The 19,579-nt window shown below is 35.4% G+C and overlaps 2 protein-coding genes and 1 pseudogene across 4 annotated transcripts; 2 read left to right on the top strand and 1 right to left on the bottom strand.

Moving 5' to 3' along the window:
* Positions 1-1,119: 1,119 nt before the first annotated feature.
* Positions 1,120-7,689, top strand: LOC18038355 (protein PAT1 homolog 1). Of its 2 annotated transcripts, XM_024181612.1 has the most exons (6): positions 1,120-1,350; positions 1,584-1,738; positions 2,578-2,634; positions 3,317-3,389; positions 4,956-6,503; positions 6,579-7,689. In XM_024181612.1, the coding sequence occupies exons 1-6, from the start codon at positions 1,299-1,301 to the stop codon at positions 6,998-7,000; spliced, it is 2,307 nt and encodes a 768-aa protein (XP_024037380.1). In that variant the 5' UTR covers positions 1,120-1,298; the 3' UTR covers positions 7,001-7,689. The 2 variants fall into 2 exon arrangements, with proteins under 2 accessions (XP_024037380.1, XP_006429752.2); XM_006429689.2 differs by having other exon boundaries at positions 4,956-7,689.
* Positions 7,690-8,901: 1,212 nt separating this feature from the next.
* Positions 8,902-14,398, top strand: LOC18039551 (carnosine N-methyltransferase). 2 transcript variants are annotated; one of them, XM_006429687.2, is made up of 18 exons: positions 8,902-9,095; positions 9,242-9,314; positions 9,399-9,442; positions 9,641-9,683; positions 9,802-10,020; positions 10,135-10,251; positions 11,004-11,075; positions 11,312-11,356; positions 11,454-11,533; positions 11,693-11,757; positions 11,838-11,904; positions 12,031-12,144; positions 12,564-12,637; positions 13,349-13,446; positions 13,567-13,626; positions 13,748-13,816; positions 13,911-13,964; positions 14,178-14,398. In XM_006429687.2, exons 1-18 carry the CDS (start codon positions 8,971-8,973, stop codon positions 14,247-14,249), a joined length of 1,491 nt encoding a protein of 496 aa, XP_006429750.1. In that variant the 5' UTR covers positions 8,902-8,970; the 3' UTR covers positions 14,250-14,398. The 2 variants fall into 2 exon arrangements, 1 of the variants encoding a protein (XP_006429750.1); XR_002904954.1 differs by lacking the exon at positions 14,178-14,398 and having other exon boundaries at positions 13,349-13,450; positions 13,911-13,933.
* A 3,001-nt stretch (positions 14,399-17,399) lies between these two features.
* LOC112097395 lies at positions 17,400-19,193 on the bottom strand (annotated as a pseudogene).
* Positions 19,194-19,579: the final 386 nt, after the last annotated feature.

The raw sequence follows: 19,579 nt of genomic DNA, 5'->3' as shown, positions 1-19,579 counted from the left end.
TTTTGACTTTATTATTTATACGTATTACTACGTGCGTTATTTTTCATGCATACACACATGCAAAGGAAGTCCATGATCTGTATGTAAACAATATACCGAAGGAAATAATTTAGAAATAAAAAATGATTTCCTCGACTTCATTATCGCACCTTAATATATATATATATATATAAATGACTTTTCAATGTAAGTTGATACGTACAATTTTTATTTCTAAATCATTTTTTTTATAATGTGTCAACTTCAATTCCTCAACATTCAAAAAAGGAAATGATTAAACCGAAAGATAGATCATAATATCAACCCACAACTCATCACCAATCCGAAAAAATGGCTACACTTTTATCCTTTTATTAATTTATCATTCTATGTGATAATATTGAATAAGAATCGCATAACGCAATTAATCCTTTTCAATTCTGGAAAGCTAGATGGACCAATGGATCAAATCATCCTCTACCGTCGTGCTCCATCACCAGCAAAAAGGCGATATTCGCTAAGAACAAACTATAAGTTTCCACGAGGATTAATTGAAGCATATCACACATACCTCTTAGGTTTTGATTTGATAAAATGGTGTGGGTTTTGAGAGTGGAAAAGAGATCAACTTTGGAAGGGCTTGTATGGATGAAATCATGTAAATCTCATTCACAATGCTTAAAAAAAAAAAAAAAAACATTTGGAATTATAATATTTACAACTTACAACAAAAACACATGACATAATATCATTGAATAATTGAAGTACAACGTATGTATTCTTTTTTTTTAAAAAAAAGAAAAATCTTTTATTACATAAGTTCAAAGTCGGTCAACATGCACAGCAAAAGTTAACTAATATAAAGCCACGATAGTGGGCTGTAATGTTGAAATACAAAACCGTATAGGAAAATATGATATTATGTGCAAATCTAGGGAGCTGAAAGAAAAACGAAAAGGAGGCGTGCGCGTGTAATGTAGTTGCTTGCAAGAATCGAACTACAGAAGAAGAGAACACGCGTTGGCTGGCCCTTGACCGTCGTTGTCTTCAGCGTGCACATGTGTCTCCTTTACGCCCCATTTTTTTTTTTGGAAAATTAAATTAAAGTATTTCCTTCTTTTTTTTTTTGTAAAAAATAAAAATAAAAATAAAAATTTGCCTTAAGTCTGATCTTCGTCATTTCTAGCATCTCTCTCCCATCCCTTTCTCTCTCTCGGGGAGAGAACCAAAACCCTAATTAGGGTTCCGACAAACGATCATGTTCCGTACTCTCTAGTTCACTGTTTTATCGTTTTAGGGTTTTGGTTTGCTCTGTAAATATGGAGAGATCCCGTGGCAAAGATTTCCTCAACTTCACTCGCACCTCCTCCGGTTAGCTCTCTCTTTTTGTATCTCTCTGAACCCCTAAATCTTTGATTCGAATATCATTTCTTTACACTTCTAGAAATCCAAAGTTTTAATTTTTACCCAACCAAAAAAAAAGAAAAAAAAAAGACTTTGTTTCTTGTATGTGTTTATTGAAGTTTGTTGATTGGGCAGCTGGGTGTATTGATTTGTTCATTGAGTTGTTAACTGGTTTTGTTACCTGATGATTTGTGTTGCAGGGAGTGCGATGTTTGATGCGTCGCAGTATGAATTTTTCGGTCAAAATGTTGGGGAGGAAGTTGAATTAGGGGGACTCGAAGATGAGGGAGATAATAATGCTCCTGTCTTTGGATCGGTAACTGATGATGAGTATCATTTGTTCGACAAAGGAGAAGTAAGATTTTCTTTCTTGCCTTATATTGCAATGTAATTTTAGTCCTGTGGAAGCTGTATAATTGATCTGGCTGGTGTTTTGTACTAAGGTGATTGATTCTTTGTTGGCGTTGAAACCTACGAAACATTTTGCATTAAAATTGGGGAGGATATTAGTGTCTGTCTTTTAAGCTGAGTCCATCCCACTGAACGTATAGAGGACAAAACCACATGTTTATTAGAGATCTGACAGCAACAAAATATTTTTCGGCATCCATTCTGTCAGTGAACTTTTGAGATAAATAGTAAATGATTATTCTTGGTAGATAGGTGGCAATGGCGTTTATTTATTTATTGGTAGTTTAGTTAGAAAGAATAAGGAGAAGGTTTGAAAGTTCCAATGAGGAAAATGCTCTATTTTGTATGGGACTGAATTCAATTTTTTTCAACTCGCTTAGCTTCGGACTTCTTTCTTCTTTGTTCATCACAACTAGGAAATTGGGGTCTGCTGTGGAAATTAAGTTGTTAGTTATTGTTCTTTATTCTGATAACTTTTAGTAAGTTTTCATAAACATTTAGGTGCATATGCAGTTGCATGAATTTATCTTCTGCATATTGTGTCTCTTAGAGAAATGCAGTATCTTGTTGGGATTATTTATGAGATATGCAAATTTTTTTCTTGATTTAATTTTTGATGGCTGCTGTCAAAAGAAAATTATCGATGGCATTTGCCATTGTTTCTATCTGTGAGGCTGAATTATTCATGTTTTCTTTTCAAATTTTGACTTCACTTTTACTGTCTACTGCATAACACACTCATGAGGTGGCCCTAACTTTTTCTTTCTTATATTTGGTTTGCAGGGTTTAGGTTTAGGCTCTTTGTCTGATGTGGATGATTTGACTACTACGTTTGCAAAGGTCAGACTCTTTCCTTTTTGTTGGTGCAAATGCTGATTAAAAAATATGTTCACTGTATGCATGACAAATTTTCAATGCAAACTTGTATACATGTTACACTTTAAGCCCAATTCACCTACTAGTACAGCTGAGAGTCATAATTTAGTCACAGAGAAAAGGAGGGAAAAAAAAGTTGTGGCTGAGGAGCCTCCAACGCTTGGCAATGTTAAATTCTATGAATATTTTCCATTTTTATGTTGTTTTTTAAAGAATGATTAGCACTGTATTTTTTTACTCTTTTTAATTCTACGATAGTCTAATACATGCCAAGTTTGGAGCCCATATGAAATGGCACACTATTATACATGCTAATATATGTGAGGAACAAAGAAATTTTAGTAGCAGTTACTGAGATCCTGCATTAATAGAGGCCCATGCATGTGTTTGAAGGTAAAATTCAAGGTAACTATTGTCTATTAGATCTCCCTCACTGATTTTTGATTGTTGTGCTTGAAATTGGAATCCAGACATTAAATGACTACACCAAATGATTAACTATTGCTTTGTCGTTTTTACTGTCGTTCGAAATGGCTCTCTCACTTATGCATCAGTGGAAATTAAAAAAAAAAACAGCTTTTTGAGGTAGATTCTGCATTTGTTTTTCTGTTAAGGTAGATTCTGAAATTGTTGTTCTGCCTTGCAGTTAAACAGAGTTGTGACAGGACCACGAAACCCAGGAGTTATTGGTGATAGATCTGGATCATTTTCAAGGGAAAGTGAGTAGAAATTTTTTCTATTATTCTGCCTTCATCTTTTGGAATATTTTTCAAGTCTTCATAGATTGCTCTGCCAATTACCTCTTATATTTATCTTTATTTCTTTTTATCTTATGTATGTTATGAAATCACAGCTGCAAGCTATATGTGTGAAAGACTATGTCAGTCTGAAGTGATCTTTTACTTCTGTGAATAATGTAGTGGGATGCTTTGGTCAATTGTTTGACACAAGTAAAAAATGTTCTGATTTTAGAAATCTGCGTTTGATATTTTCTATATTTTTTCTGAAGATCTTTATGAATGGTTGTCATAAATGCAATTGTGATGATACATATGTGAAATGTTGTGTAAAAGTCCTGAAGTTCTACATAACCATGTTTATGTGCGTTAGGGGGAAATTTTCTTCCTGCCAGTCAGTGGTATTTGTTGGTTTTGGTGATTACTAGGAGTTGGTAAACACGTGCAACAACTGCTGATTGCTATCTGGAAGAATTAAGAGCTTAATTAAACTGCAGTAGTGTTTCACAGTAAAGCAAATTAGTGCTCTGTCATTTGACGAAGTCTCTTCAATCCTCTCTCTCTAGTCTCTCTATCAATGTTCTTGGATGTTGTACAACAATGCTCTATTTCAAAGTTAGTAGTTATCAGACAATTCACCTTTAAGCTGATACATAAATGTGTTATAGTATCACTTGTGTTAATTGCTTGCTACTATACAGTAGTTTTACTTGGCATACCATTAACAGTAACACCTAATTTATCGCAACTTAAAAGTAGGGTTGAAGCTAATGGTTTGTAGTCCACTCTCATGCAATTTGTTTGTGTCCAAAAGCATCATTATCTCATCATTCGTTACTTTGCACATTTAAGATTCTGTCACAAGACAAATATTAACATGTTTATCTACTCTTAAAAGACATGTTATGCATACTATATTCTCCCACGAGTGAAAAGGACACTCATAAACCTATAGGTGGGTACTTGAGGGTACTTTTTCTCTGCTCTCACATCTCTGCTGGTTTTAGCTTTTTGGCTATTGTTTCTTCCATCGCAATGGTTTAGTTTCTTATTTATGAATGAGAATGTTGGACTAGTTGAATTATACATACAATATAAGAGTAAAGGTCTAGTTTCTTATCTATAGTGTAGTACAATTTGAGGATTTGCTAATTGCCCTTTGATGTTTATGTATTAGTAGAATTTGAGAATTTGCTAATTGCCTTTTGATATTTATGTATAAGAAACCAGAATTCAATTTGGATAACAGATATTTTTTTTTGGGGGGGGGGGGGGGGGGGTAAAGAAGACTAATTTGGCTCCAAAACATTATGGCAGCATACAAATTTATGGCTTAGTAGATTTCATTGCATTAAACCTACAAGTGTTTATTTTGAGCTCTGCTTTTTATTGGTTCAGTGATGCTAATTGACAAATGGTTTGAAGGTTTTCAATTTGCCAGATTTTGAAGCAATATTGCAGTTGTATGAATTTGTTCCTCACAACAGCTTTAAATATTTTGAGCTTCTTAGATTCTTTCCTGCCTCAGCTGATGTCAATTCTTTTCAGGTTCAACAGCTACAGACTGGGCACAAGATGGAGAATTTGGGAACTGGTTAGATCAGCAAATGCTTGACTTAGAAAATTCTGAGGAAGGAAAGAGATGGTCGTCTCAACCTCAACCTTCTTCTGCTCTTTTTTCAGAATCAAAACCTTTGTACAGAACATCCTCATATCCCCAGCAGCCAACACAGCATCATTTCTCTACCGAACCTATTCTTGTTCCCAAATCAAGTTTCACGTCTTTCCCTCCTCCAGGTAGCAGGTCTCAGCAGGCTTCACCTCGCCATCTGAATATTCCCTCTCCATCTGGTGGATCTCAGTCACCTTTCACTGCACCAAATCTCTCTCCTGTATCCAGCTCTAACCTTCACATGGTTGGCTTATCTCATGGTTTGCGATATGGTGCAAATATGTCTCAGATCACCTCGCCTGGCCTTTCTTTTAATAACAGGCTGCAAAATCACTGGGTTAGCCATGCTGGTCTGTTACATGGTGATCACTCCAGCCTCTTGCACAATTTACTGCAACAACAGTTACCCTATCAAAATGGCCTGATTTCTCCGCAGTTGATGTCACCACAACAGCAATTGCAACAGCAAAGAATGCACCATCCAGTTCCACCATCTTTGGCCCATTTTTCAGCTTTGCAACCCCAACTATACAGCGCCCATCATTCATCATCCCACAAGGCAATGCATGGAGCTGATATTAGGGATCATAAACCAAAAACGTCGCATAGAAGCAGAGGTGGTACGCGTTTGTCCCATCAAAGCTCCGATGCTAGTAGTCAGAAAAGTGATAGTGGGTGGGTGCAATTCAGATCCAAGTATATGACAGCTGAAGAGATCGAAAGTATTCTTAAAATGCAGCATGCAGCGACACATAGCAATGACCCATATGTAGATGATTATTACCACCAAGCTAGTCTTGCAAAAAAATCTACTGGATCAAGGATGAAAAGCCATTTCTGTCCGTCTCACTTGAAGGAGCTCCCTTCTCGAGCTCGCAATAGCACAGAACATCTTCAAGCTGATGCTCTTGGGAGAATTCCCCTCTCTTCCATACGTAGGCTTCGTCCACTTCTGGATGTGGACCCTCCCTCTGGTTCTTCTGATGGGAGCACTGATCAGAAAGTCTCAGAGAAGCCTCTGGAACAGGAACCAATGCTTGCAGCTAGGATCACCATTGAAGATGGCCTTTCTCTTCTTCTTGATATAGATGATATTGACCGGCTCTTACAATCTGGTCAGACTCAAGATGGTGGTGTTCAGCTTAGGCAGAGGCGGCAGGCCCTGCTGGAAGGATTGGCAGCATCACTTCAGCTTGTTGATCCACTTGGCAAAAGCGGCCACCCAGTTGGGCTAGCTCTGAAGGATGATATTGTGTTCCTTAGGTTGGTCTCTCTTCCTAAGGGCCGGAAGCTCTTCATCAAGTTCCTTAAGCTCCTCTTTCCTGGTAGTGAGCTTACAAGAATTGTCTGCATGGCTATTTTCCGTCATTTGAGGTTTTTGTTTGGTGGCCTTCCTTCTGATCCTGCTGCAGCTGAGACAACAAGTAATCTTGCAAAAACAGTATGCACATGTGTTAAAACCATGGACCTTCGTTCACTTAGTGCTTGTCTTATTGCAGTTGTTTGTTCTTCAGAGCAGCCACCACTCCGCCCCCTTGGAAGCCCTGCTGGTGATAGCGCTACCATAATTTTAATATCAGTTCTTGATAGAGCAAATGAACTGCTAGCCCATGCTGCTGGTAGCATGCGTAATCTTGACCTTTGGCATGCTTCATTTGACAATTTTTTCGATCTTCTGACCAAGTATTGCATGAGTAAATATGAAACAATAAAGCAGTCCCAGCCAAGCACAGAAGTTAACAATTCAGAGGCTATAAAGCGAGAGATGCCCAGGGAGCTTCTACGCGCTAGTCTTCCTCACACTAACGACGAACAGCTGAATTCTCTAAGAAATTTTGCCAGCCAATGCGAGTCCAATGCTGAATCCATCCCCTGTGCTGGCCATGGTAACCAAATAATTTCTGAATCAGTGCGAGGTTAGTGAAGGGATGATATGTCTTGAAAGTCTTAATGCCGTTGCTGGGTAATCTCATTGTATGATTCCTTTGGATGCTTTGGGAAATTGAATCTGCATAAGGATGGAATCTGTATACACTAGGTGCAAGGTTGCGCATTGAACTAGGGAGTTCATTTTAAGGGTTCAGCATTCTATGTTTTATTTTCCTTTTTCTTAAAAAAAAAAAAAAAAAAAAACTTAAATGCTCATCTTGAATTTATGGTGATGCATAAAAATGTGTAATATGATGAAAATGATGGATGGGAGTTGGTGACTGGAAGTGTTTTTTATCTTCTGGGGAGCTTTATTTTGGTGCTCTTTGATGAAACTCCAGACAAAAGTACTGGAAGCTTAGGTGGGGGAATAGAGAATATGTACAGGTGGTTTGGTTTCAGAAAACTTATCAAAAACTCACTTTTGTTCCATACTGTTCAAAAGTCAGCTGTGATTATGTTCAAAGGTAATGTATTTTCTTTGGGGACAGAGGGAGTTTGTTATGAATTCTTAGAAACCTGTATTAACTGAAAAATATTGTTCGGACATTGACAATTGTTAGATCAGCGTACTGATGTTCTTTTGCTTCTTATTATTTGCTTGTTATTGCCTGCCTTTTATAACTGGACAGATTGATATTAACATCAAAGGGTATTGATAATTTCATATTCGTTTCGCTTTGGATACCATTTTGGCTTTGTGATGATTCAACTGCTGCATTGTTGGAAGTCATTCAAGTTTATCCGAGCCAAATTTGTCAAAGAGGTTGTATAATATCGTGTGTAAATTATTCTGTTTGTTTTGTTATATTCATTGCGTACGAATTCAAGTATACGATCTTCTTCTTGTTCTTTCCCTTTTGGTCGTTGGGACAATGGATCATATTAGCTGAGGCCTTGTCTTGCTATGGCTTAAAAAGTTACATTTGCTTTCCTTTGGAAAAATGTTGTAGTTGTGAAATAAAAATTGATGATGATAAGTTTAAGTATCACAATTCACAAGCGTGGGATGAAATAAATGCAACTTTTGAACTACAATAGCAAGTTTGGTGCAATAACTTGAAAGCTACACTCTCCGATGAGGATGAACCTTTAACATCGATTAAATAAATCAATTTCCATAACATTGGTAAGACTTCACTTGATGGAATTATATCTTATATTTTTAGTTTTGAACACTACAATATAAATATTTTAGAAATTATATCTAAACTATCTCAAGAATATTAAAAGTATAGGTGGTCCTTACGAGTTTTTGATAAAATTTTAAAACTATCTTAACTTTTAGTTTTATATCAACCGGTTATTTTTTCATTAACATTAATCACTCTGTTAAAGAATTTAAGATAAAAGATTATTTTTTCTTTAAATTTATTTAGAAAGACAATAATGATATTTCGAGAGGCTTAAGTGACAAAAATAATTTTTTATTATAAATTATTTAACAATGACTAATGGAATTAACAAAAATTGATTAATTACTATAAAACAAAAACTTGAGTGATTCTGATATATTATTAGAAATTCGTGGTGATTACTTATATTTTTGAGATAATTGAGGGATAGTTTTTCTGACCTGACTAAAACTTAATCTAACCACCTCAAGGATATATAAATATCTTTTTTCGACACGAATGGTAAATTTCATGAAATTCAGTTGTGATTTTTATTTTAATGAATTTTCAAATGATTTAGCCAAATATTGTCGTTTTTTTTTTTCGAGTATATTTTAGCGAAATGTTATAATAAGGAAGAAAAAATCAATGAAAATTTATCCCTAAAACACTTTCTTGTGGGCTGTGACGGGCCGGCTAGTAAGCCCATGTTAAAGCCCAACAAACTTCTGATTAGGTCTCGTGGGACTAGTGAACGATGTGATTATACGATGAAAGTTAGAAGAAGACGAGCAAAATCAGACCACACTCATTCTCCAGTCTCGAACAGGCAGCAGCTATCAGAAAAATGTCTGGAGGTGGAGAGATTGATGTGAAGTTGCCAGAGGAAGACGAGGAACGACGTCGTCAAAGGAAGCTCGAAGAAGCCCTCGAAGTCAAATCCCTTCGTCGCATCATCAGCGCCTATCTCAAGTACTCCTTTTTATTTTATTATTTATTTATGCTCCATAGTCATATTTTTAAAAATTAAAAAAAAAAGAAAAATAGTCAAAAAATTTATATTTGAATTTGATTAGCAAATAATTTAATGTACTCCCCCTCCTTTATTCGAAATACAGCTACCCTGAAGCCGCAGAAGAAGATGTCAAAAGATACGAACAGTCATTTAGAAAGCTTCCGCCTTCCCACAAGGTAGTTTATCTTCTGTTTCTGTTATTATTAATATTATTTTCCTTTTCTGCTGTTGATTAATTTTTTCTTAATAATGCATTACAGGCTTTACTTTCCCACTACCCTTTGAAGTTTAAAAAACTAAGAAGGTAAAATATTTCATTATTATCGAATATTGGTACTATTTTATCAATATTATAACTAGGCATTTGCCAGCATTAAGCATTTAGCAGCTATTAGTGCAAGTGTGATGAAGTTTTTTGGAACTGAAAGCTGCTGTGTTTCTGTATGATGGACTTAAGTGAAGCATCTTGGCTGACTGCCTAGTTTGGCTATTGATTTTGCAGGTGTATTTCGATGAATTCGTATTTTATATTTGCTATGCTTCAGGTGAGTTGTAGCCCATGTTTCTTTCTAAGAGTGATAGATTTACAGACATTGTTTATGTTGACGTGATAGATTTATTAGACATTGTTTATTTTGATGTTTTGAAATATCTACTTGGCAGGCATTTGATCCGCCGCTGGATATGAGCCAGGACATGGATATTTGTGTGGACTCTCATGTTAGTCATACCCAATATGATAATCAATCTGATGGAATGAATGTTTGCTCTGGTCACTCTACCTCAAGCAGTGGAAGAATGTGTTGTTCCAAAGCTGATCATGCCAATTGCAATGAACAGAGTAAAGTAGTTGAGACTGCAAACGAGATGACTACAAATGAGGTCTCTGCACAATCAGATAACTCCTTGATTAATGATAACAGATGAAGATGCATTTGCTGGTTATTCGTTTATGTCCTTTTCATTATGAAATTTGACTTATGTAGATAACAACAGGAGGAAGAAGCAGAAGGTCCCATTGAGTATAAAACTGCAAGCTGCCCTGGGAAATTGGAAAATAGAGAGGAGACAAACCAAAGTTGTAGCAATGATTTCACTGATTCCAATGGCAATGTAATGTCAATTGTTCATCTTAACAATATTTTAGTATCTTTTCTCTAAAATTTTGATTTATGTTGGATGCTGTACTTCCCTCTCCAACCCTCTGTCACCCTCCTAAAAAAAGAATCACCCTGTTATATATTAAAGTCTTTGAATTTTGTATCTGTTTGCTTTTGGGGATGACTCGACACAATTGTGAGATTGATCAAGTTGAGCTTAATAAAGTTATATTGCTTGAGCCTAAAGCTTAAATTTATGATCCATGTAAGGAGTGCCTAATTAAATGGTATTGCATTTTATCTGGTGAATGTAAAAAAGTAGATTAACTGCATGCATTGACTTTTCACAGAGAGAAAATGAGTACTGTGAAGAATGAATTATGGCAACTTTGTGCTACAGTCTTGGAAACTAGCCATTTGTATGGCTTTCCTGTCAGAGATTACAGGCTATTACTCTTTTATCTAGATCCTATAGGCAGGGATATGTGATTATAGAACCTATTTACAAGAACTTTTCCTTTAGTTGGTATGATCCATAGTTACTCAAATGTCTATACAGTATTGCATTGTTGCTGCGCTATATTAAACAAATAGATTTGTTTTGTTACCTTCACTTCCACCTTTCTTTTCCTTCAGATGCAACTAGAAAGTTATTTGTTTATTCTGTTCTCTCTCTCGCTTGCTTTCTCCTTTCGTTTCACTTTGTAATTTAAATTGTTCAGTTGCATCATAGTAAAACTATTTTTTTGCTGGCCATTAATTCAGGCATCTTCACCGGCTTGTGACTGGTTGGATCCGTCAATTCAGTTGAATGTTCCGTTAGCTGACGTTGATAAGGTATATTAATTCTTTGTCTCTGGACCTGTTTGTGGCTATGTTGTTTTGCGTGCCATAGTTATTGGTCTTGGATACGAATGGTTTGGGTATCATCGCAAAAACAATCATAAATAGTTTGTATATTAATTTATGATGAATTTTGCAGGTAATGAGAAGCAATACGTGAATAGAAAATTGTCAAATAAGACAATTGATGTGATACTCACTGAAATCCATAACTGTCTTTGTCTTTTCAGGTCCGTTGTATAATAAGGAATATAGTTAGAGACTGGGCAGCAGAGGTAACGTTTAATTTTAATTGATTTTTAAATTAGCAGTTATCATTACAACTTGGAGCCAAGCCTTATTCATTTCTGCAATTTTACTTGTTTGATACAGGGAAAAACAGAACGTGATCAATGCTACAAGCCTATTCTTGAAGAACTTGACGCTCTATTCCCAAATCGATCCAAGGAGAGGTATACTGGAGTTCTTTGTTGATCTTCTCATTTTGAGAAGTGATCTTACTTGCAATAATTTTACCTCATCTTGATCATGTCATGTTCAAAACAATATTTAGTATTGTACTACAGTTGCAACTATTCTAGTCTCTATTGACATTATAAAATTGTTTGCAGCCCTCCTGCCTGTTTAGTCCCTGGTGCTGGTCTTGGGCGGCTGGCTTTGGAGATCTCCCGTCTAGGTTTGCCTTAGCTGTTGAATTGTTACAATTACTACCCTTAATTTTCAACAGCACCCAACATTTTTCATGCTGCATGCCAGGTTTTATAAGCCAGGGAAACGAATTTTCCTACTACATGATGATATGCTCAAGTTTTATTCTTAATCAGTAAGAACTGATGACAAATTTTCCTCATCGAACTTCTTCATGCATTTTTTTCATTAGTTAATGAGAATTCATCTCTGACAAGAATTTACGTTCTGCTACATTTTCCTTTCTGTTTGATCACTTCAGTACTCAAACTGCTGGGGAGTGGAATATATATCCTTGGATCCACAGCAATTGCAATTCACTTTCTGACAGTGACCAACTTCGTCCTGTTTCAATCCCAGACATTCATCCGGCAAGGTATTCATACTGCTGTACATGTCTCTTTTTCTTTTCTAATTCTTCACTTGCCATATAGTTTGTTATCTTTAACTTTTGTAATTTCCCCAAAATTTGGCCTTTCGGAGGCTCTCTTGAGTTACCTAAGCCAAAGACTTCTCAACTGACTCCTGATTATCCCAGAGTAAGGAGAATCTGGCTGCTTGTTTAGTCCAAGTTTGTATAATGATTCCATTTGCATGACATTTTCATTTCATGGATGGCTAGGTAGTGGACAAGTTAAATAATGCACTTGTATTCTTGGTAACCTATTTTAGAAAAACTTGCCACCTGATTTTTCCTTATTTTGGATAAATTTTTCTCTACAACTCCATTTTTCTTTTGGATAAAAGATATCATTTTCATTTCTAATCTGCATCATTTACTTTCCTTGGGAGCAGTGCTGGGATTACTGAAGGTTTTTCTATGTGTGGTGGTGACTTTGTTGAAGTCTACAGTGACCCAAGCCAAGTAGGTAGGAAACTAAAAGACTGCTTTCTCATATATCTTATTTCTTAATATTGGATATATATTGTTTTTGATATGGATATTAATAACAATAAAATTAAGGGGACATTGAGTCTCAACGTGAGTCCCAACTATTATGTGTCATTCATCTATTGGATAGTAATTTTATAACTGGCAAAATTAATACTCTACAATGGATGAATGTCACATCAATTGGGATTCAAGTTGGGACTCAACTATTGGGATCTCTAGCATTACTCAATTAATAATATTAATGAATGCTATACCAGTCTCATGGTAGCTCCTGCAATCATTATCTATAGACTTGTTGAGCATTAACAGATTTCCAAGTTTTTGATATAGTTTATCTGCAATTTTCTGCCGTGGGATTCCCTCATCATAAGCTTGTATGAAGTGTTTGAACCCTAGAGGTATCTACCTTTGCTTCTTTATCTATTTAGGAGATTGAAGAGGGAGATGTATCCAAATGTTGATCTGTGCCAAATTTTAGTGTGGACATTAGAATCAGCTTTGCATGCTTCTTAAAGACTTTACAGGTGTTGCCACCCCACTCCATCAAAACGGCATCTGCATGCTTTGCATGTTTGGTTCAATATAACATCTTAATTTTGATCCAGAACATCATCTTGTCCCCGAATTTTACTAGAGACATACAAACACTGCCATATTTTTATTCATTTTTTTATGGTATCTGCAGGAGCTTGGGATGCAGTTGTAACTTGCTTCTTTATTGATACTGCACATAACATTGTTGAATACATTGAAATAATATCAAGAATTCTCAAAGATGGTGGTGTAGGTTCTTACTATATTTGGATCAATAATTTTTTTTAATTTTTTTCCCCTTCTCTTTTTTCTATCATGTCATGTTTCTCAGTACTTTCTGGTGTACTTGACAAATTTTTTGGCTGACAGGTTTGGATAAATTTGGGGCCGCTACTTTATCACTTTGCAGATTTGTATGGGCAGGAAGATGTAAGCTTCATTTCCTTAAAACTCACACCTATACATGCTGTGGATATCTTTAGTGACTACTACCATGATAATGTTGTTGCTTTTTGTCTTATTCTTTCTTTCACCCTTTCCTTTGCTTTAGGAAATGTCGATTGAACTGAGTTTAGAAGATGTAAAGCGGGTTGCTTTACATTATGGTTTTGAGTTTGAGGTAAATTTGGGCCCATGTTTATCTGTTTTTTGGTAACTGCATGAATTACTTTTTTGCTTAGCAATGTGTAATTTTACTTGGTCCTGGAATGCAGAAGGAAAAGACCATTGAGACAACCTATACTACTAATCCCCGGTCTATGATGCAAGTAAGCTTTCTGCCGTGCACATTATAATTTTATTTTTTCAGTTGGCATGGGGATGCATATGCTCTGTTTTAGGTGTGTCAATTTGCGTTTTGAATGCTTCATGTGTCGAAAGGACATCTACACTTATGCGTGTTTGTATTTCAGGCCTTGAGTAATAATAGGTACTGCTAAACTATGGTTGTTTGGCCTCATTATGTTTGATCGTCTTTGCAGAACCGTTACTTCACTGCATTTTGGACAATGAGAAAGAAATCAGTGACAATAGTTGAGCAAGCTGCACCATAACTACATGCTTGAATTTTATAGTTTATACCTGTCCTCTCTTTAGTGGGTTGCTGTGTAAGTTCTTTCTCTCATTCTGAGAGAAGCATTGTGCTTAAATATAATTGCTCACAGAATCAAGCGTTTTGGGCAAACAAAAGTTACATTCGTTATTCATTCATCAATTGGTGGATTTTAAGAGGCCTTTAACTTGTATTTGTTCTCGATTTAATTTGCGTTATATATATATATAGTAATGTTAAATAAGTTCGACACTTATGCCCTAGTAAAAAAGAATAAGAGCATCGCTAAAAAGCTTTTCAAATAAGATTTTATTTATTTAAAATCTTATTTGAAGAACCACATCAACATTAAAATACTTCAAATGGCACTTTAATTAGGATTTTTTAAATAAGATGTGTTTTTCACTCTTTAATATTGACAGGTAAATTTTTTTCTTTTATTGATATTTTATTATTTTTTATTGGAGAGATAAAAAAATTATAATTATTATTTATTTTCTTTTTTAAAAAAATTAATAGATATATATCTATATTTTTTAAACCCTATTAAATATTATTAAGTTCATACACATCTCACGGTAAATATTTTTTCTTTAAATTGTTGTATGTTTTCAAATAATTTTATATTTAATATTACATGTTTAATTTATTAATTACTAGTTTTTTTAATTAGCTGCATTAAATTATATTGGCAAACATAATAGAAAAAACATATTAAGAGGACATCAACAAAATTATTAAAAGATAAACATATTTAAAACACCATAATAATAATAATAATAATAATAATAATAATAATAATAGTAATGACGTGTAAATTTAACACAAAATTACTTAACTAATTAAGATTTGACTAAAATAACTGGAGTGATAAAATGAATGGTAATTAAATTTGATTAAAAGAAAGATTTAATTAAAATATCATTAACTTTTCTTATTTAAAAACTCTTTTAGAGGAGAGATTATTTTTTTACCCTTCTACAAAATAGGTGGGTGAATAAATAGACATTTGAAAAGTAAAATTTGAACATATTTATTATTATGATACTCATGTCATAAAATTTTTTTTTTTTAATTTTAAATAAACTGATCCAAACTCTCTTTCTGAATTCTGATACAACACACGATAGCATGCTCCCTATGCCACTGCGCGAGTGGTCAAACCCTCGTCCCCCATTTCGGAGGGCAAGAGTTCGATTGCTAATCGGAACGCTTTTCTTCTCGGGATATATTTAGAAACCTGGTATTTTGGTTGTAGTAACATAAATGTTAACATAATTCTTAAGCTTATGACAGAAGTTGACATCAAATTCATACAAGTTGATTGTATCAATTTTGTGTTTGCAAACGCTCTTTTGAGAAAAGAATTTCATTTAACAGCTTTTCCAAATTTGTAGACGCCGAGCCGTAGTTTCGTCTGCCAATTTCTTCCACTCGATGGCCTTGTTTCTCATCTTCTCACTCTTCTCTCCCTCCATCAACTCTCGCACCAACTTCTCAACTTCATTTCTTTTCACATCTTCATCACCATTAATCTCCATGCCAACACCCCATTCAGTGCAAGTGTATCTACAATTTGACATTTGATCTCCCTCAAAAGGCCAGCAAATCATGGGCACGCCAGTACATAAACTCTCAATCGTTGAATTCTATCCACTGTGAGTTAAGAATCCTTCTATTGATGGGTTGTTCAGAACTTCCTTTTGTAGACATTGAAGTTGCTATCAAACATTCAAACCTTTCCTTTAGCTTTAACTTCAAACTCTGATGGCAAAATTGTTGTGTCACTAGTGACAAGGTCATACCCATTTATCCATAAAAGTTGGTGACTACTATTAGCAAGTCCCATAGCAACCTCAATGAGTTATTGCTTTGCTATTACTATAACACTGCCGAAATTTACATAAATGACAGACTTGGGTTCCTTGGAGTGTAAATGCCATCTTGTTCTTTCGTTTGATTGAGAAGAAGCTGAAGTGGAAAGATGGAAAATAAATTTGGAAACATAGATGAGAAGGCATCCAAAACTTGCCCCTCTCATGCATCAAAATAGTTAACGAAATACCAATAAAGTGTTGGCTCCACTGGCAATGGAGTCCCCTTAAGTGGCTTGACTGGGTTTGCTCCCCAGTTCGAGTCGCAGGGAAGTCGCCTTTGTTGGGAGAACCTGTGCCTCCCGGTTCGAGCGGGGACTTCTAGTCTGAGTTGTGGTACGGGCTTAAAGGTGTCTCCCACAATTGAGGCCCTCCCCAAAATACCTCGTAGATAAGACCAAAAAAAAAAAAATAGTTAACGAAAGGATGATGTTTTACATTCAAGATTGTCTATATATGTAAAAAAAACAGACGACGCTGGAAATAAGGTCCGTAGCTTTTGTATTTTTCCTTAAAAAGAACTTGCTGATATAAAGTTTTGTGCAGCTATCTAAGCACTACCTGTACGATATAATATTAAATGAGCGCTTGTTTTCTCTTATCTTTTCGATCCTTATCCTCCACATAAGCTGCAACTACGACACCCATGTATTCCAGAAACTGATTTCCAGTGTTTTGCTTTATATATATATATATATATATATATATATATATTTGAATTTGAGACTAATGCTCAAATTACAACTGATATGATATTTATAATCAGATAATTACTAGGACTAATTAATTCTTATATAACACTGTCCATATTCGAGGAATATCTACTCCACTATCTCACTTTTACGTGTTTATTAATTCTTATATAGCATTGTCCATATTCGAGAAGTGTCTACTCCACAACTCCATTACTCCATATTCGAGGAGTGTCTACTCCATTACCCCACTTTTACGTGTTTATTAATTCTTATATAGCATTGTCCATATTCGAGAAGTGTCTACTCCACTACCCCATTACTCCACTCATATTTTGAAAACCCTGTTACTCTACTCATATTTTGAAGGGAAAAGAATGTCTTCACTTAATAATATACCATAATTAAATAAGGAAATAAGCCCTTATATGCATCATGAGAGCTCGAACCGCTGCCCTCACGATTGTGAGTGCAGGGTCCTGTCCACTGGACGGAAGGCCCAATGATTACCAAAAAGTTTATATTACAACATCAACAAGCAATACAATTAAGACGCTTAACTTTATTCATCCAAATTGCAGTGTATTAAATTTCGGCTGGTATATGCTCTTTTGGCAAAAGAATTTCATTCACCAACTTTTCCAAATTTTTAGATGAAGGTCCATCAGGAGCTGCAGCTTCTACTGCCAATTTCTTCCACCCTGAGGCCTTGTTTCTCATTTGCTTACCCTTCTCTCCCTCCAGTAACTCTCTCACCGACTTCTGAATCTCATTTCTAATCCTATCTTCATCACCATTGATCTCCATGCCAACGCCCCATTCCTTGCAAGTGTATCTACAATTAGTCATTTGATCACCCTCGAAAGGCCAACAAACATAGGTACTCCTGCACACAAACCCTCAATAGTTGAACCCCACCCACTGTGAGTTAAGAATCCTCCGATTGATGGGTGGTTCAAGACTTCCTCTTGTGGGAACTACCTTGCTATAAAACCCTTTCCTTTAGCTTTAGCCTCAAACTCAGATGGCAACATTGTTGTGTCACCACCACCAGTGACAAGGTCAGGCCTAATTATCCACAAAAACGGGTGATTGCTATTTTCAAGTCCCATTGCAACAACCTCAATAAATTGTTGCTTCTTCACAACTATAGCGATTCCGAAATTTACGTAAATCACAGAGTTGGGTACTTTTGAATCAAGCCATCGCAAACACTCAGTTTCTTTTTTCCACAGATTGTATCCAATAGAATTCAACGTACAATTTTGTTGTTCTACCTGATTGAGAAGAAGCTGAAGGAGTCCAATGGTAAATAAATTCGGAAACATAGCTGAGATAGCATCTAAAACTTGTACTTCTAATGCATCAAATGTATGAAAGATAATTCCCGAAGCTTTAGATGCAACCTCAGCTAAATCCAAGGTGAAGTTAAACATATGATCATTTGGATCAGTTATTCGAGAAAAGCTTGGAAGGTCCCTTATTCGAATATTCATACCAGGAATCCAGTCAATAACAGTATCCAAATACTCTCTTGTAAAACAGCTTTCATCTGCAAATTAATTAACACAAGTAGAATTAAATTAATGGGTATATTTCAGAATTGAAGATGAATCTTTTCTGTCTTTTTCCTTTGAGTGGTACAAGCCCTTCCTCTTTGAGAGTCCGAAACTGTTTGTATCCCATGAAACTACAAGCAGAGATGGTGAGGAACATAACAACAGAAAGTCCAAGTTGTTGAGCAGCTTCAATAGTGAATGGCATGAACCCATCTGAGATTATGCAACTCACTGCGGGTTGATTGCCATTTCTTGAAGAAGAATCGTTGAGTTTGGTGAGCAAATCAAGAAATTTATCCAACATCATATTGTTTCTAACTAATTTACGAAAAGAATAAACGCCCTGTTGTGATCGATGTAAAAGACTATCCGGGAGTGTTTCAAATCTAAAGCTTGGGAAGCCATATTCTTCTTCTGAAGAGTTTATGAACGCTTGAATCGAGGCAGCGTTTGTGTACGTTCTCAAAGTTTACAAAAGTTATGTGGAAACCTTTGTGGTGGTGTGGAAGCTTTGCCAATTGAAGCATGGGGTTTAAGTGGCTTTGATATGGGCAAGGAAAACAAACTGTGAGGCTTGTAACCACATGTATTAGCTTCCATTTTCTTTATTTACTTCATCAAAGCCTGTGCGAACTACTTATAATGAAAAAGAAAATGAAAATTGAAGGTGGTCGAATGGATAAGATGGGAAAGTTGTCATTTAATCATTTTGTTAAATTGACTAACTAGCAAAACGATGACGAAATTAGTCGTGGGCAAGTTGCATTACGAGTTTTGAATTAGAAATCTAATTTAGCCGCACATACCAAGCTCGCTTCATTGATTTTCATTAGTTTTTCAAATATGATACATATTTACTAAAGATAAATAAAAGCCATGTAGGAGCACTTTAGTTTGTCAATAATGTTATGTTTTATGTAATTAGGATGTTGAGTCACTTAAATTCTTATGAATTGCTTAAGCATGCAAATAAGCAGAGCTGAAAACAAACATTCTTCATTTAATATTATAACTTGAATGATCGAAATATACATGGTGTTCACACATTTATACTTGAGCAGAGGAAAAATGATAACTTGCTCAAGGGGGTAGCAAAAATGAATAAGACAAATTCTTAGCTACATCAACCAATCATTGAATAGCTTCTAGAATTTCCAGCTTGCAGATATTCCTCAGCATAACAGTTTTGCCAACTCATTGAATACA

This window comes from Citrus clementina, unplaced genomic scaffold, assembly GCF_000493195.1.
Source record: "Citrus clementina cultivar Clemenules unplaced genomic scaffold, Citrus_clementina_v1.0 scaffold_6, whole genome shotgun sequence".
In the NCBI taxonomy this organism is placed as follows: Eukaryota; Viridiplantae; Streptophyta; class Magnoliopsida; order Sapindales; family Rutaceae; genus Citrus; species Citrus x clementina.
Note: the sequence above shows the minus strand (reverse complement) of the source record. Positions and strands in the feature narration are given on the sequence as shown.

Excerpts from the sequence above, each read along its gene's own strand:
- LOC18038355 (XM_006429689.2), top strand. The coding sequence starts at position 1,299 with ATGGAGAGATCCCGTGGCAAAGATTTCCTCAACTTCACTCGCACCTCC. Across the intron at positions 1,351-1,583 it reads CTTCACTCGCACCTCCTCCG|GGAGTGCGATGTTTGATGCG; the intron begins GTTAGCTCTCTC and ends TTTGTGTTGCAG. Across the intron at positions 2,635-3,316 it reads TGACTACTACGTTTGCAAAG|TTAAACAGAGTTGTGACAGG; the intron begins GTCAGACTCTTT and ends TCTGCCTTGCAG.
- LOC18039551 (XM_006429687.2), top strand. The coding sequence starts at position 8,971 with ATGTCTGGAGGTGGAGAGATTGATGTGAAGTTGCCAGAGGAAGACGAG. Across the intron at positions 10,021-10,134 it reads ACGAGATGACTACAAATGAG|GAGGAAGAAGCAGAAGGTCC; the intron begins GTCTCTGCACAA and ends AGATAACAACAG. Across the intron at positions 13,817-13,910 it reads ATTATGGTTTTGAGTTTGAG|AAGGAAAAGACCATTGAGAC; the intron begins GTAAATTTGGGC and ends CCTGGAATGCAG.